Source organism: Sorex fumeus, unplaced genomic scaffold (genome assembly GCF_029834395.1).
Source record: "Sorex fumeus unplaced genomic scaffold, SorFum_2.1 ptg000010l, whole genome shotgun sequence".
NCBI lineage: Eukaryota > Metazoa > Chordata > Mammalia > Eulipotyphla > Soricidae > Sorex > Sorex fumeus.
Genome location: NW_026606067.1, coordinates 7,082,578 through 7,097,832, shown reverse-complemented (window position 1 = coordinate 7,097,832; position 15,255 = coordinate 7,082,578). Strand labels below are relative to the sequence as shown.

The following is a 15,255-nucleotide window of genomic DNA, read 5'->3' as shown; positions in this document are numbered from 1 at the left end:
TCCTTATATTCCCCCTCCCCCCCCCCAAAAGACTTAAGCACCCTGTATATTTAAATATTTACTTCAAGTATTTATTTTTTGTTGTCACAGATTGTCGCGAACCTCCTCCAGGAATAAAACCAGAAATTCTGACAGGTTCCTGGTCTGACCAAACATATGCAGAAGGCACTAAGGCAACATACAAATGTCTCCCAGGATATAGAACCCTCGGATCTATTGTACGAGTGTGCAAGGAAGGAAATTGGAAGTCTCTTAACCCCAGCAGGGTATGTCAGAGTAAGTATGCAAATATTGATGACATATATTAATCTTTTCTTGAATAAAATAACTGAATGTTTGATATTGTAACAAGAATTCTAGCATTTTGCTATTTAAACACAAAATAGCAGACAACCATGTTCTTTAAAAAGGGTGCCAGTCTCCCAGCATTAAAAAAATAATAAGCATACAGGTAAGTTCAAGTACAAAAATAACTGTCATTTTCACTTTTTCATATATTTTATTATACCCACAAACATCAAATGTTTTGGTCCTAGAACTCCCACACTGGAAGTGTTTAGCTGTATTATATAGTGACTTTATAGCTTTCTTTTCTTTTTAGAAAGACCCTGTGGACATCCTGGAGACACTCCCTTTGGCTCTTTCCATCTTGAAAATGGAGAGGCCTTTCACTACGGTGCAAAAGCTGTTTATACATGTGATGATGGGTATGTATTCGGTCTAGAAAGAGAAATTTCATCGAGATAATTTGGAATTTGAGATGAGCTCTACTCACTGATAATTTTTAAAGTTACTATATTTTTCTGTCAGTATTTACAGCGGGTAGGGTGTTTGTCTTGTATGCAGCCTACCCAGGCCAACCTGGAATCGATTTCTCTGCCCCTCTTGAAAAGCCCGGCAAGCTACTGAGATTATACATATTTGCCGAAACTATTGGTACTTTCCCTTATAAGACTAACAAATTAAAACCAAGTCTAGTTTAAAACAGAGGCCAAGGAGCTAAGGATAGAAGTTAAGGCACTTGCTTCTGATCACTGGCCTCAACTTGATCCAGGCACGACACAGGGTGCCTCTGTACTGCCAGTAGTGAACACAGAACTATGATCCCTGAACGCAGAACCAGGAGTAAGCTCTGGGCACTGCAAAGTGTGGTCCTTATATTCCCCCTCCCCCCCAAAAAAGACTTAAGCACCCTGTATATTTAAATATTTTCTTCAAGTATTTATTTTTTGTTGTCACATTTTAGCGGGATTTTTTTCTAAGACTTTATTTTGACTCATCCTTCAGTTATTATTGCTGAATTTATTACACATGATCAAATAGAGCGAGATTATTTTCACTTGGACTTTCCAATGTTTGTCTCTCTTCATCTTTGCAACATCCCATTCAATTAAATCTATCTGACTCTTGTAGAGCTCTGTCTTTGGCAAAAAGAATTAAAATCCATAGACTTCCGATAAATTCCAAGATTCAGCAATCAATATGTTAATAATTAGAAAAGTAAATTGGCAAAATATTTGCCTCTCATAATCTTTTCTTAACTCATCTTTTCTGCCTTCATGTTATATATATATATATATATATATATATATATATATATAATAAGTAAACTCTGTCACAGATTTTCTTTAAGAATAGTTGTCCACCACTCAGCATAAGTTATCAACAGAACCAAATATTTGTCAGTGAGATAAAAGTAACTTGAAGAAATCAAAATTAGAAAATACAACAACTTACACTATAAAATTTTACTGAGGTACTGTTCTATGTATTAAAGGAATGTAAATATGGTCCAATTGTGGAATCTAATGGTAGCTTATTACTCCCATGTTTAAAATGTGCATACACACTTTAATCCCTCATGTCCATCCATCATTCCTCTGAATATATATGTGGTTTAATGTTCTTGTTCATTTGTTTTTGTGGAACAGCCTATCTGTGCTCAGGGTTTACTGCAGATTCTGCACTTATGGATCACTCCTGGCAAACTTGGGGGACATATGGGGTACTAGAGCTTGGGCCATGGTTGGGCACTGCAAGACAAGTGCCCTATTCACTGTACTTTCTCTCGTGCCTGGTTTATTTTATTTATTTATTTATTTATTTATTTTTTATTGAGTCACCGTGAGATACAGTTACAAAGCTTTCATGTTCAAGATTCAGCTATACAATGAATGATCATCCATCCCTCCATCAGTGCAAACTTTCTACCACCAATGTCCCCATTATCCACCACTCCCAACCACACACTTCCATCCCAGTCCTTACCCTGCCTCTATGGCAGACAATTGCTCAGATACCCTCTCTCTACTAATTGGGCATTATATTTTGCTCGAATTTTCTCACCACCATTCAAGCCTGCCTTCCAGGGACAGATGCTAGATCATTTATTTTCCATTGCTCACTTTACATATCATGAAAAGACTTATGCGGCCTCACGCTTCTGAGATACTAAATTGTAAACGATTCAGTTCCAGAGACATCTCTGTAGGGAGCTATTCCAATATGGGGCCTGAAGGGGTCTCCGGTGCTGTGGTGTCTGCTGGGACTTGCTGACTTCTAGCATCAGGAGTGGACTGGGAGCCGGAATGAAATGCCCATTTCATTGCTGGCCCCTGGTTTAATCCTTGACTCTTACCTAAATTTCTTACCTAGAATTTTTTTTTGTGAATGTGGTAGTGTTTTTGTGTGTGTGTGTGGGGGGGGTGGTAGAGGAGGGGGTTTCGTCACATGCAGTCATGCAGTGGTGCTCAGGGGCAATTCCTGGTTCTGTGGTTAGGGTTCACTTCTGGTGGTTCTGGGGAACCATATTTGGTGCTGCGGCTCAAACTGGAATCAGCCACATGCAAAGCACACATAGCTAGCACTACTCTTGCTGATGCATAAAAGCACTACTCTTTTTGATATATAAAATGCCCAGAAAAATATCCAGATAGAGTAGGTAGGAGTGTGCAATAGGATCAGAGAAGTATAATTTATGGGCAACTATTGGTTACTCTCATGGTTTTCCCTTTTGATCTTGGTGATAGTTTCTGGAACTATCGCTTATTACCAAGTTAAATGTCTTAATAAAATACTTAATAAAATAATACTTAATAAAATAGTAAATACTTAATACTAAATACTTAAAAGATACTTAATAAAATACTTAATACTTAATAAATATTAATTAATAATAAATAAATAATACTTAATAGTTAATAAAATAAAATACACCGACTTAATAAAAATTTAAAACCATGTCTCAAAAGAAACAGTGAGTTTGTGCTATGGACCTAAATCAAATATTTTATTCCCCTTGGGCCCGAGCATTACTACAGTGAGTAGCACATTTGCCTTGCATGCCCTGAACCTGGATTCGATCCTTAGCACTACATAGTGCTAAGGTCCCCTGAACATGGCCAAGAGTGATCCCTGAGGCCAGAGCCAAAAGTCATTCCTGAGCACAGCTTGGAATGACACCACCACACCACACCCACCAAATTAAAAATAAAGAGTGAATAAAATTGTATTTCACATTCATTTACCCAAGGACTTTTTCTTTTTTTTTTCCAGATATATTCACATTTTCTTTCAATTAGCACAATTGTTGATTTACTACAAGTTAAATGGCTTAATTTTAAATGCATAATAAACTTAATTTTGTCCAAAAAATACATTTTTTTCAAACTGTTTTGAGACCAAATGAAATAGCATTCATATTCTTCACCTATTTCAGCAGAGATTTTGAGCTATTAGGCAGGGGGATCAAGTATAAATAGGTAAAGGTAAAGGCCCTCCCGTTGATCATCGATTTGCTCGAGCGGGCCCAGTAACGTCTCCATTGGAGACTTTGTTGTTACTGTGTCTGGCATATCAAATACTCTCGGTAGCTTGCCGGGCTCTCCAAGAGGGGCGGAGGAATCGAACTCGGGTTGGCCATGTTGGCCGCTTGTAAGGCGAACGCCCTACCGCTGTGCTAGCGATAGCACAAGTATAAATATGCCAATAAATTATCTTCAGGTAGTGGTGTTTCCATACAAAATTAAATAAATGACTAAATTTTTCCTCACTTTTTTTAACTTTTTAAAAAAAATTTTATTAGTAAAACATCATGAGGTACAACCCGAGGACTTTTTCTTTAGTAAAAAAATTAAAGACAGAGGAAGCTTAAGAAAAAAACTGGAGAAAGAAAAAAAGAAAGTTAATGTTTATAACGTCAATTTCCCCGTAAATGGGACTGCTACACTTTTAGTATGATATGTGAAATTCCATGTAAACAAAAACTAGCTCTCTACATTGGTATTTTTTTATTTTTAGGTATCAGTTACTTGGCATGATTAATTACAGGGAATGTGATGCAGATGGATGGACCAATGATGTTCCGATCTGTGAAGGTAGAGGTTAAATTGGCATACAAGTATATTAAAATGCTTTAATATCAAAGTTTTTAAGATGCTTTTACTTTAAATGTTATAATTTAATATTTCTTACTCAAATTACTTTAGTGGTTTCTAATGTAATAGAGTGGATATCTAATTTTTTAAATTACCTTATTTTTTCTTTCAATAAACAATTATGATAGTGCAACTAGAAAGTCCAAACTTATTTACTTTCCTTTTGGATTTGAACCACTAGATAAAATACAAGTATTACTGTTTAAATGAAGATTGGAATTTTATATTTGATACTGTGAAGTTCACCAAATAGCCATTCATGGGTTGCTAGTAATAGATCAAGTGGCCAATATGCTTTCAACAGTTTTTCCTCTTTCCTGCCTTGAAGAGGCTTTTCTGTGCAGTTAATCTTTGTGAAAACAGAGCATAAGTAATAAAGATATCAACCATATTTACCATCCATAAGTCAAACAAGCAAACAAAAACTGTAGAATATGTTTCCAATTTCAACCTGTTTATCCTAATCTCTTTGGGCAGAAGCGATAGCACAGTGGTAGGTCGTTTGCCTTGCACGCAGCCAACATGGCCGACCCAAGTTCGATTCCTCCGCCCCTTTCGGAGAGCCCGGCAAGCTACTGAGAGTATCTCGCCCGCAGGGCAGAGCCTGGCAAGCTCCCCATGATGTATTCGATATGCCAGACACAGTAACAACAAAGTCTCCAATGGAGACGTTACTGGGCCCACTTGAACAAATCGACGAACAACGGGAGGGCCTTTACCTTTTTTTACCTTTTATCCTAATCTGTAGTCAACATGGAAATGAAGAGATCAGTGACAAGAGTATTTGCTAGTGTCATGGTGAGGAGTAGGTAGAAAGGGAAATGGAGGGAGACAATAACAGAAAAATATGAGGATGAGAGAAGGTAGTAGAACAAGAAGAAAGAAGAGAAGGAGAGTAAGTGGAAGAAGAGGAGAATGGAAAAGGAGGAAGAAAAGAGGAATAGACGTTATGACCCAAAAATCCTATTTCCAGAAGAGGAGTATGAGGAGCTCTCATTGGTAGGAATCAGAGAAAGGAGTGTAAATGCTCTGGGGAACATTTCAACACCTCAGTTGGACACTACGTGAAAAGATTTCAATTGCAACCACCAAACGTTTATGCTGAACCTTGAAAGTGTTGGTTACTTAAGACTCAACATTGCTGAAGCAGTAGTGGAGAAGGTATTCTCCAATACCATTAATGAGCATTTGGGTCATTGTGTCCAACAATAAAGTTTGAATTCTACAACCTAAAATATATTATATTACAATTTGAAATAGTGTTCAAATTATTTTGTGCACTGATTGTAAGAGGGAGGAAGATTTAGGATTGTTTCACAGTGAAGTTAATATTAACATTATGGGTTTTTATCTTTTCTATATTGCAGTGTTAAATTGTTCTGGAGCATAAATGGAAATTTGTTATTAAATTACCCGAGGATTTACAAGTCATAACTTAGTCATAGTTTATCTCTAGTAAACAGTTCTATCAACTTTTTTTTTATTAGTTGTTCTTGCAGTGCCAAGGAGCAGACATAGTCCCTCACATATGCAAATTCTGTACTCTACCATTTTGTACCACTTTTTCTTTAACAAATTTAAGTACGTTTTGTATCTTTGATTTCTGATGATTTTATATATCTGCATGTATAATATATATATATCATGACAAAGTTCTCAATTCTTATATAAAGATAGTTATTTGGTTTTGTTTTTTTTTCAGTTATTAAGTGTGCACCAGTGACAGAACCAAAGAATGGGAAAGTTCTTGGTGTACTGGATATAGATCGGGAATTTACTTATGGACAAGTGGCACGATTTGAGTGTGATTCAGGCTACAGGCTTGATGGGTCTAAAGAAATACACTGCTCAACAGGTGGTGAATGGAGTGATGCCATCCCAAAATGTGTGGGTAAGGTACACTTTATTGTTATTGTATTGATTGTATGATCTTTTCATGAAAATATTAATTTCCCAGCATTTTGCATCTTAATATAGCATAAATAGCAACTCTAATAACTCACTTTAATTTTGTGGGAATTTTGCCTTCATCTTGAATTCACTATAAATGACTGATTTACTTTTCATCTCGATTTTAATATTGTGTAAACTGTTGTGCAAATGAAAATCACATCTTCATGGCAAAAGTAGTACTTTAAGATTCAACCATTGATTATCTGATTACACCCTCAGTTATGCTCTTAGTCATAACTGAAGTTCAGCTATGGACCAGAGTGATAGCACAACAGTTAAGGTGCTTGCTCTGCATTCAGCTATCCCTGGTTTGATTCCCGTACACATAAGATCCCCTGAGCTCAGGGCCAGGAGGGAGCCCTTAGCTCCACTGGGTATGGGAAAAAAATTAAAAAGAAAATCAACACCCCCACCTCTATGATTGCAGCTGATTCATGGTTAAAATAGAATGCTAAACATTTCTTCTACATTATAGCTTCCAGAATAGGCTTTTACATCAAAACAGTTAATTAATCATCTTTTACTTACACTAAAGCAGCATGGTGAATTTTTTGAATAGCATTATTAAGAAGTGATCTCTTTATATTTGCACATTAAGTTTAGTGTAGATATTGGTGGCTAGTAGTGAAACCACTGAATCTTCGACATTAAAAAAAGTTTTACAGAACACTGTGAATTAAAGTTTCTTCGGTTGTAATATTGCCGACCTATTATAATGACAAATCTGATTACTTGAGATTTTGTAGTAAAACATTATGATCATTTTCCTCCAGAGTCCCTTACTGCATCATGCCATTGTATATCTGTAGAAATTTCTACCATATTACTTTTTCAGTGTTTTGTAAAATTTCCCAATCCTTTACACTTCATAGTCTAGTCTACACTGCAACTAGAGGCAGAGCAAAATTTTTCCATTGAGGACTGTCTAACAATGCAATGATGATAACTATACTTATATTTAGCATAGCAGTTGCTACTTAGTCTAGAGTTTCATGTACAGGCTTTATTTTTTACAATTAAATTTTTTTGAAGGGTCAGAGTGATATACAGTTGGGATGGCATTTTCCTTGCACACAACAGACCCAGGTTTGATTCCTGGCATCCGGTATGGTCTCTCGAGCATTGCTGGGAGAAATTTCTGAGTGCAGAGCCAGAAGTAACCCATGAACATCACTGGGTGTGACCCACAAAGGAAAAAAATAGTTTATTTGAATAGTAAAACCTTTCTGTAACTACTGATGCATTGGATACATTTTAAAGAAAGAATGAAACATTTCAGATGATTTTGAGGAGACAAAAAGTTTTTGGTTGAAGGAAGGCCTCTCTGAGAACGAGATGCCCCATGTCCTCTTGTTCTCAAGGAATGAAGGAATGACGCCTCTGCTCAATGCAGGAAAGAAATGTGTGATCAGTTACAAAAAGACCGGTACAAGATGTAGAACTACCATGTGGAAGATGTTTTAACTCACGTTAATGAGAATCAGGGCATTTTAAAAAAAAATAAAGCCATAAAGTTAACAAGAAAGAAGAAAGTTGATTAAATTACAAACAAGAAAACAGACTAGAGAAGTGGATGAGTAGGATCTCAGAAATTATTGTAGTTTGCTATAATCCAAGAAAAATGTTAGAGTAAGATGGCTTCAGAGATGTTGGCCATTTATGTTTGTTTGTTTTATGACAGAGAACTTGACTGAAGCAAATCTATAAAGGCAGGAGCTGGAGAAATAGCTCTGAGAGCAGAGGCACAGGCATAGTGTGTGCTGGGCCCCAATTTAAATCCCTGATGATTGATATCTTCCCTCTTAGCATACTATGGAACTGTGGGGGCCCCAGAATGTCTGGGCCTGAGCACTGATGACCAAGTTCATTGGTTCAATTACTTTTCAGAGATGTAAGGACAAACGACCATTTTTGACAAAGTGGTGAATTACTGTTAAGTAATTACTATGGATCATATAGTAAAAGGAATATAATAGTCCTAGATCTATATTTATCCCTATCTATAAAATTAATGGATACTTCTGGCCTTAACATATTTTAAGAGGAATCATTTATTTTCAATTCAAATAAAATTAGAAACATAATTTGTACCTGGGGAGTTTTCCAGGAGGTGCTCAGGAAGCTGAGGGCTCCTCCTGGCAGTTCTTAGCCAACAGGCTAGTGGTTCAGTGTGAGGGCCCCAGGATGTATTGCAGATCAGGCTTGAAGTGCCACAGATTACCAGGGCACCTTAGCAGTGCTCAGGCGGCCTCCAAAGCCCTAACTGGTGATCCTTGGCACCTCCAGGGCTGCATCTCTTAGTGCTTGGGTATTTGACGAGGCTTAACCTCATGCGCATGTGCCACAATCCCTATGTTCTTCCTCTAGCCCTGTAGTAAGATAATGTTTCTATCATAATTTTATTTGCCTGAAGAATAACTATTTGGGGCTGGAGAAGTAGTGCAGGATATCATTGCTTTGCACTTGGCTGACCAGGGTTTTATCCCCTGCAATGGCCCCCCCAAGCCTTGCCCCGTATGATCACTAAGCACAAAGTCAGGAGTTGAGTCTTGAGACACTTAAAAGTAAATAAATATTAATAATCTCAAACAGATTTTCTATGTATGATTAAATCGAAACAAAAAATGTTGGTTGTCTGATCTAATGGAAGCAATATATGTATAATTGCAGACCTTTAAATTTTTTTCACAAACCTTTTGAAATGTAATCTTTTGTATTGTATTTAGAAATTTCCTGCGAATTACCAAATGTTCCAAATGCGATTCCCATATCTAATAAGAAAAGTTATAAAGAAAATGAACGATTTCAATATAAATGTAATAGCGGCTATGTTTTTGCTGACAGAGGAGATGCCGTATGCACTAAATTTGGATGGAGTCCAAGTCCCTCTTGTAAAGGTAATATTATATTTCATTTTTATGTCTTTTACTGACAGGGACCTACCCTCTGTGAAAAGGTATGAAGTAGGGACACTCTGAGGATTAAGAAAACAAGACAGACATAAGAGAGAAGAGCCGGGTTAGCGGGTTCACTGCCTAGTGGACTTAGACCCCATTCTCCACCACAAGATTTATTTATTGTTTTAAACCAATAATCAAAAGAACTAGGGCAAACTTTTACATTCATTTGTCTATCTATGCTAATCTAACCAGCACACACTTTTCCTTATCCAAGGAGACTAGTGGTTGTTGGTGGAAATTCTCTAAAGGGGATTTATCTCAAAGGAATCTTCACAGCCTGAGGTAGCAGAGATGAGTGGTTATGAAGGGGCTTTGCCCTGGGTGCTGGATTTCCAGGAGACAAAGTTCCCACAAGCCACTTATTCAGACCCTCTCCTCAGCTGTTCTACCTTTTAAACTAAGTCTAACTATTTCTGGAAGTGTATGCATAACCAACATTTTACTCTGTATTTTATTATTTTTCTGGGAGCATAAGCTCTTTATATTAGGCATGCTCCTCAAGTCTCTGTTACACTTGTCTCTCTCTTTTCTTGCTTTTTCCACTCTGGAGAAGCTCAAATTCTCTCTCAAACATGTACTTCCTCTCTTGCTCTTCCCTTAGACCTTTCTAATTTTCAATAAAATCTATATTGCTGCACATACATACAAAAAATTCTTTCTATTAGTTTATTTTGTTGAGTCTAAACATGCCATAGAGCACAGTGGAGCATTAAAGAAACACAGCATAACTTGAAACTATTTCTGTAAGTTTTAAGAGTAATTGGTATGATTCCCTCATTATAAGGAAAGACAACAGAGGCGGAGGTGGGGTGGGGATGGGGTGAGGGGAGTGGGAGGGATACTAGGAACATCGGTGGTGGAGAATGGGCACTGGTGGAGGGATGAAACGCAGTCAAGAAAGTTTGTAAGTCTGTAACTCTATCTCATGGTTATTCATTAAAAAATATTAAAGAAATGAAAAAAGGAAAGAAATACACAGGATCAAAAATATGGTATCTCATTTAATAGTTTGTGAAAAAAAGAAATAAATCTAACAAGAACCGGTGTAGAACAACCTTCCTAATTTTCATGTAGGTACGTTTCTCAAACAATGAAATTGCTGTTCAAAGGTCATATTTCACTTTTTTACAGTATAAAATATTAATACTAGATCAAGAAAGCCTCAGGACAATGTAGTAATGTGGACATAATGGAGATTTTATTGACCACAGATGTAACATAAGCAGGTAGGGCGTTTGCCTTACACGCGGCCAACATGGCCGACCCGAGTTCGATTCCTCCGCCCCTCTCGGAGAGCCCGGCAAGCTACCGAGAGTATTCGATATGCCAGACACAGTAACAACAGAGTCTCCAATGGAGATGTTACTGGGCCCGCTCGAGCAAATCGACGATCAACGGGAGGGCCTTATATAACATAAACTAGTGATTATGGCATAAATAAGAGCAAGAGCAACAAATCCCCAAATACAGTCACTATTTCTCTTCAGTTTATTTTACTTTGTTTTGTTTGTTTGGGGTCCCTGCCCTGTGGTTCTCAGGACGTGCTCCAGGCTCTGCTCACAGGGATCACATCTACTGCAATCTGGGGACCATAGAGGGCGACGAGTACTGAAACTGAGTTGACTGTGTTCCAGGGGCGAAAGCATCCTTCCTGCTATACTTAATGTACTGTCCGCCAGATTCACTTTTAATTCATTGGGTACTTAATTTGTTCATCTAATCATCTAAAAATCTAAGATATTACATAAGGTCCTTTGTCCTGTACTAAAGATAAAGAAAAATATGAAATTCCTGTTTCCAATAAGCTCATTGTCAGACCTAGGAGTCAACTTTATTTGACAGAGAAAACAGTTCATACAGCAGTTTCAGAGAAATCTAGGTATTTCGTCTTCTTATTTAGTCATATTATTTACATTTTAGAACATATTTCTTTCAAAAGGGGAACTTTTTTGAAATTTGACTTATTTCCATTTGTTCATCCACATCAAAGATTATACTCATCTGAAACATTTTTTTAATTAATTTATTGAATCACTGTTAGAAAAGTTACAAAGTTTTCAAGTTTAAGTCTCGGTCATACAATGATCAAACACCCTTCCCTTCACTAGTACTTATTTTCCACCACCAAGAACCCCAATAAACCCCCCTCCCACCCCTCCCGATGCCTTTGAGGCAGATGATTTCTACATAACTCTCTCTCTACTTTGATTACATTCATTATTTCGACAAAGATGCACCATTATTGTTTGGAATCCCCCCCAAACAATCAGAACTGCTGAAAAGGCATTGTGAGATCATTTGTTTTTTATTGCTGGTTATGAAAACCATATGATGTCATGCGGCCGCAATAGTAGCTGCGCGATTTTGGATTTCTGATCACGAATCATGAATCACAACCAACCTGTTATTTGTCGATTGCCTGGAGCAGGCCCCAGTAACGTCTCCTTCATCCTAGCCCTGAGATTTTTAAGAAAGTGCTATATTCAAGGCTCTTTAGGAGAATGAGACCCATCATTGTTACTGGTATTTGGCATATTGGGTACGCCACGGGGAGTTTGCCAGACTCTGCCGTGTGGGCAGGTTACATTCGGTATCCTGACAGTTTGTCCAAAGTAGGAATAAGATAATAAGATGTCATAATAAGATGTTGCGCAGCCGCGAATGCGGCCACGCGGTTCTGGGAGCTGGGTTTTATAGTCTCTGAGTCTTGGCCGTTGATGGGATTACATGGTGCCAGGGGGCCAGTTGGTGGGTGTGACCCCTGCCTACTGGAATTTGGAGGATCTGGGTGGAGGATGCTCAGCCCCAATCTGAGTAGGCTTGGAGATCTCAGCCTCAGGACCCGCTTGCCTTTGTTCCTCTGCTGGTACCTTCATGTGTGCGGAGAGTGGTCTCAGCATGGTGGTGGCTGGTTCTGGAGGTCTTCGGCTGCTGGAGCCCTGGTCGGGGTGGGGAGGAAAGCTCAACCCGCTCCCCTCCAAGGGGCCCCGGCGAGGATAGCCAGGCGCGGGGGCAGGAGACTGCACTGATTTCTGATATTTTACTAATTAAATCTGGAGGGACTTCTGCCTAGAGCCGGATAATTACAAGATTGGTTTCTGTGAGTCTGGTGCCATGGCCATGCAGGAGAGCTGCTCTTGAGGGGCAACTCATGGCCTCGGTTGGGAGTGAAGGACGAGCCGGTTTCGCTCCCCTTCCCATGAGGCTGCAGTTGCTCCATCACCGCAGGCTCATACCTGGCTTTCCAATAAGCCCTGAGGTGGCGGCCACCATGCTGCTGAGGTGGGGGGAGGCGGAAGAGACAAACACCCTTTCCCTCCCGGGGGGGGACATGATGCTGTAGTTTAATGCATAGTTCATTCACATTTCTGCTGCAAGCTGCTGGGCTCTAAATTAAGTGCTTGTGCCTCCAGAGCCATGGCCATGCCAGAGAGCCAATCGTGGGGGGCATCTCGTGGCCTCAGTTAGGCATGAAGGACAAGGCGATTTCGCCCCCCCATCTGAAACATTTTTATTTCAAAACTTCTTTAGTATTCATGTCACAAATTACTCAAAACTACATATTGTGGGCTTTTTTTTAAAAGAAAAAATACCAGAATGGGAACGTATTGAGCTTAAATATTCTCTTTCACATAATAACTTTTTAACATGAATTAAAATTTATGTGATTTACCCTAAATGAGAAAAGAAGGTAACAGTGTTTTTTTCTTGTTGAAGTGAATTTAAATTTACAGATATCAACAACCTCTTATTAAAAGGAAACTCCTTTTTCACCTCCTCTTATGACCTTCTTCACTCTGAAATCGATGTGGTCTGATATTAGGATGGCTAACCCAGCTTTTTTTCTGGGAGCTGTTTGCCTGTAGGATTGTTTTCCAGCCTTTGACTCTGAGTCTGTGTTTGCTTTGACTATTGAGATGTGTTTCTTGCAGGCAGCAGAATGTTGGGTTCAATTTTCTAATCCATCCTGCCACTCTATGTCTTTTAATTGGTGCGTTTAGCCAATTGACATTGAGAGAGATTATTGTTATGGGATTTTGTCCCATTGTTCTGTTGAAATTTGGTGTATTTGTGGGGCCTGTCTTGCCTTAAGGTAGCCCATTTAGTTGTACTTGGAACCATGGTTTTGAGTCTATGAAGTTCCTGAGCTGTTATTTGTCTCTGAAACTGTGAGTTGCTCCTTCTATTATGAATGAGAGTCTCGCTGGGTAAAGTATTTTTGGAGAGGCATTTATTTCATTGAGTTTTTTCACTATGTCCCACCACTGTTTTCGGGCCCTGAGGGTTTCATCAGAAAAATCAGCTGTGAATTCTAAGGATGCTCCTTTGTAAGAGATTTCTTTCTTCGATCTTGCTGCTTTCAGAATTTTGTCTCTGTCTAAAGTTTTGGTCATTTTGATCAGGATGTGTCTTGGGGTATTTTTATTCGGAAAAATATGGAACGCTTCACGAATTTGCGTGTCATCCTTGTGCAGGGGCCATGCTAATCTTCTCTGTATCGTTCCAGTTTTAGTATAGGTGCTGCCGAAACGAGCACCCAATGTTCCTTTTTTTATCTTTCAGTTGAGTTTTTTTAAAAATTTTTATTAGTGATACACCATGAGGCACAGTTGCAGACTTACAAATTTTTGTGCTTAGATTTCAATTATACAATGATTAAATACCCATCCCTTCACCAGTGCTCATTTTCCACCACCACGGGTCCCAGTATCCCTCCCACCCCTCATTTCCCCCCATCCCACCCTGCCTCTGTGTGCCTTTCGTTCTCTCTCTCCTTTGGGGTGTTGTGTTTTGCAAAAGAGGCATTGAGTGGCTATCATGTTTGGTCTATAGTCTACTTTCAGCATGCTTCTTCCATCCTGGGAGGATCCTCCCAACACCCTTTATTTGGTGCTCCTTTCTCTATCTGAGCTCCCTTTTCCCCTAGCATGTGTGGCTGGCCTCCAAGCCATAGAGCAAACCTCCTGGTACTAATCTCAGCCACTCTTGGGTGTTAGTCTACTATTTCGTTACTTTATGTTCCCCAGATGAATGCAGTTTTTCTATGTCTATCCCTCTCTTTCTTACTCATCTTGCTTAACATGATACTTTCCATGTAGTACCACTTGTATGTAAATTTCATGACTTCATCTTTTCTAACAGCTACATAGTACTTTATTGTGTAGATATACTAAAGTTTCTTTAACCAGTCATCTGTTCTTGGGCACTCACGTTTTTTCCAGATTCTGGCTATTGTAAAGAGTGCTGCAAGGAACAAACAAGTGCAGATGTCACTTCGACTATACTTTTTTTCCTCTCTGGGATATATTCCCAGGAGTGGTATTGCTGGGTCAAATGGGAGCTCAATTTCTAATTTTTTGAGAATCGTCCATACTGTTTTCTAATGTCCTTTTTCCCAGAATTGCTTTAGCTATTCGTGGGCATTTCTTGTTCCGTACGAATTTCAGGAGTGCTTGATCTATTTCTTTGAAGAATGTCATGGGTATTCTTATAGGGACCGTATTGAATCTGTATAATGTTTTGGGGCGTATTGCCATTATGACAATGTAAATTCTTCCTATCCATGAGCAGGGGATATTTTTCCATTTCCTCATGTCCTCTTTTACTTCATGGAATAGCGTTTTGTAGTTTTCATTGTAGAGGTCCTTTACCTCTTTAGTTAGGTTGATTCCGAGGTTTTTGATTCTCTGTGGCACGATTTTTAACGGGATTGTTTTTTCATGTCACTTTCCTCTGTCTCATTTGCATATAGGAAGGCCATGAATTTTTCGGCATTAATTTTATAGCTTGCAACTTTACTGTATAAGTCTATTGTTTCTCGGAGTTTCTTGGTAGAGGACTTAGGATTCTCTAGATATAGTATCAAATCATCTGTAAATAGTGAGAGCTTGATTTCTTCCTTTCCT

The 15,255-nt window shown here is 38.6% G+C and overlaps 1 protein-coding gene and 1 non-coding gene across 2 annotated transcripts in view; one reads left to right on the top strand and one right to left on the bottom strand.

The window, feature by feature from the left end:
- The window catches only part of LOC130019998 (complement factor H-like), a 79,103-nt gene that overhangs the window by 11,318 nt on the left and 52,530 nt on the right, over positions 1-15,255 (top strand). The window contains exons 2-6 of the mRNA XM_056110601.1: positions 91-276; positions 602-707; positions 4,300-4,376; positions 6,139-6,327; positions 9,116-9,286. Of these exons, the coding sequence (XP_055966576.1) occupies positions 91-276; positions 602-707; positions 4,300-4,376; positions 6,139-6,327; positions 9,116-9,286 (729 nt within the window). The remainder of the gene's footprint in view (positions 1-90; positions 277-601; positions 708-4,299; positions 4,377-6,138; positions 6,328-9,115; positions 9,287-15,255) is intronic.
- Positions 13,780-13,886, bottom strand: LOC130020220 (U6 spliceosomal RNA). The gene has a single exon (XR_008791976.1). It is a non-coding gene; the product is annotated as a U6 spliceosomal RNA (small nuclear RNA).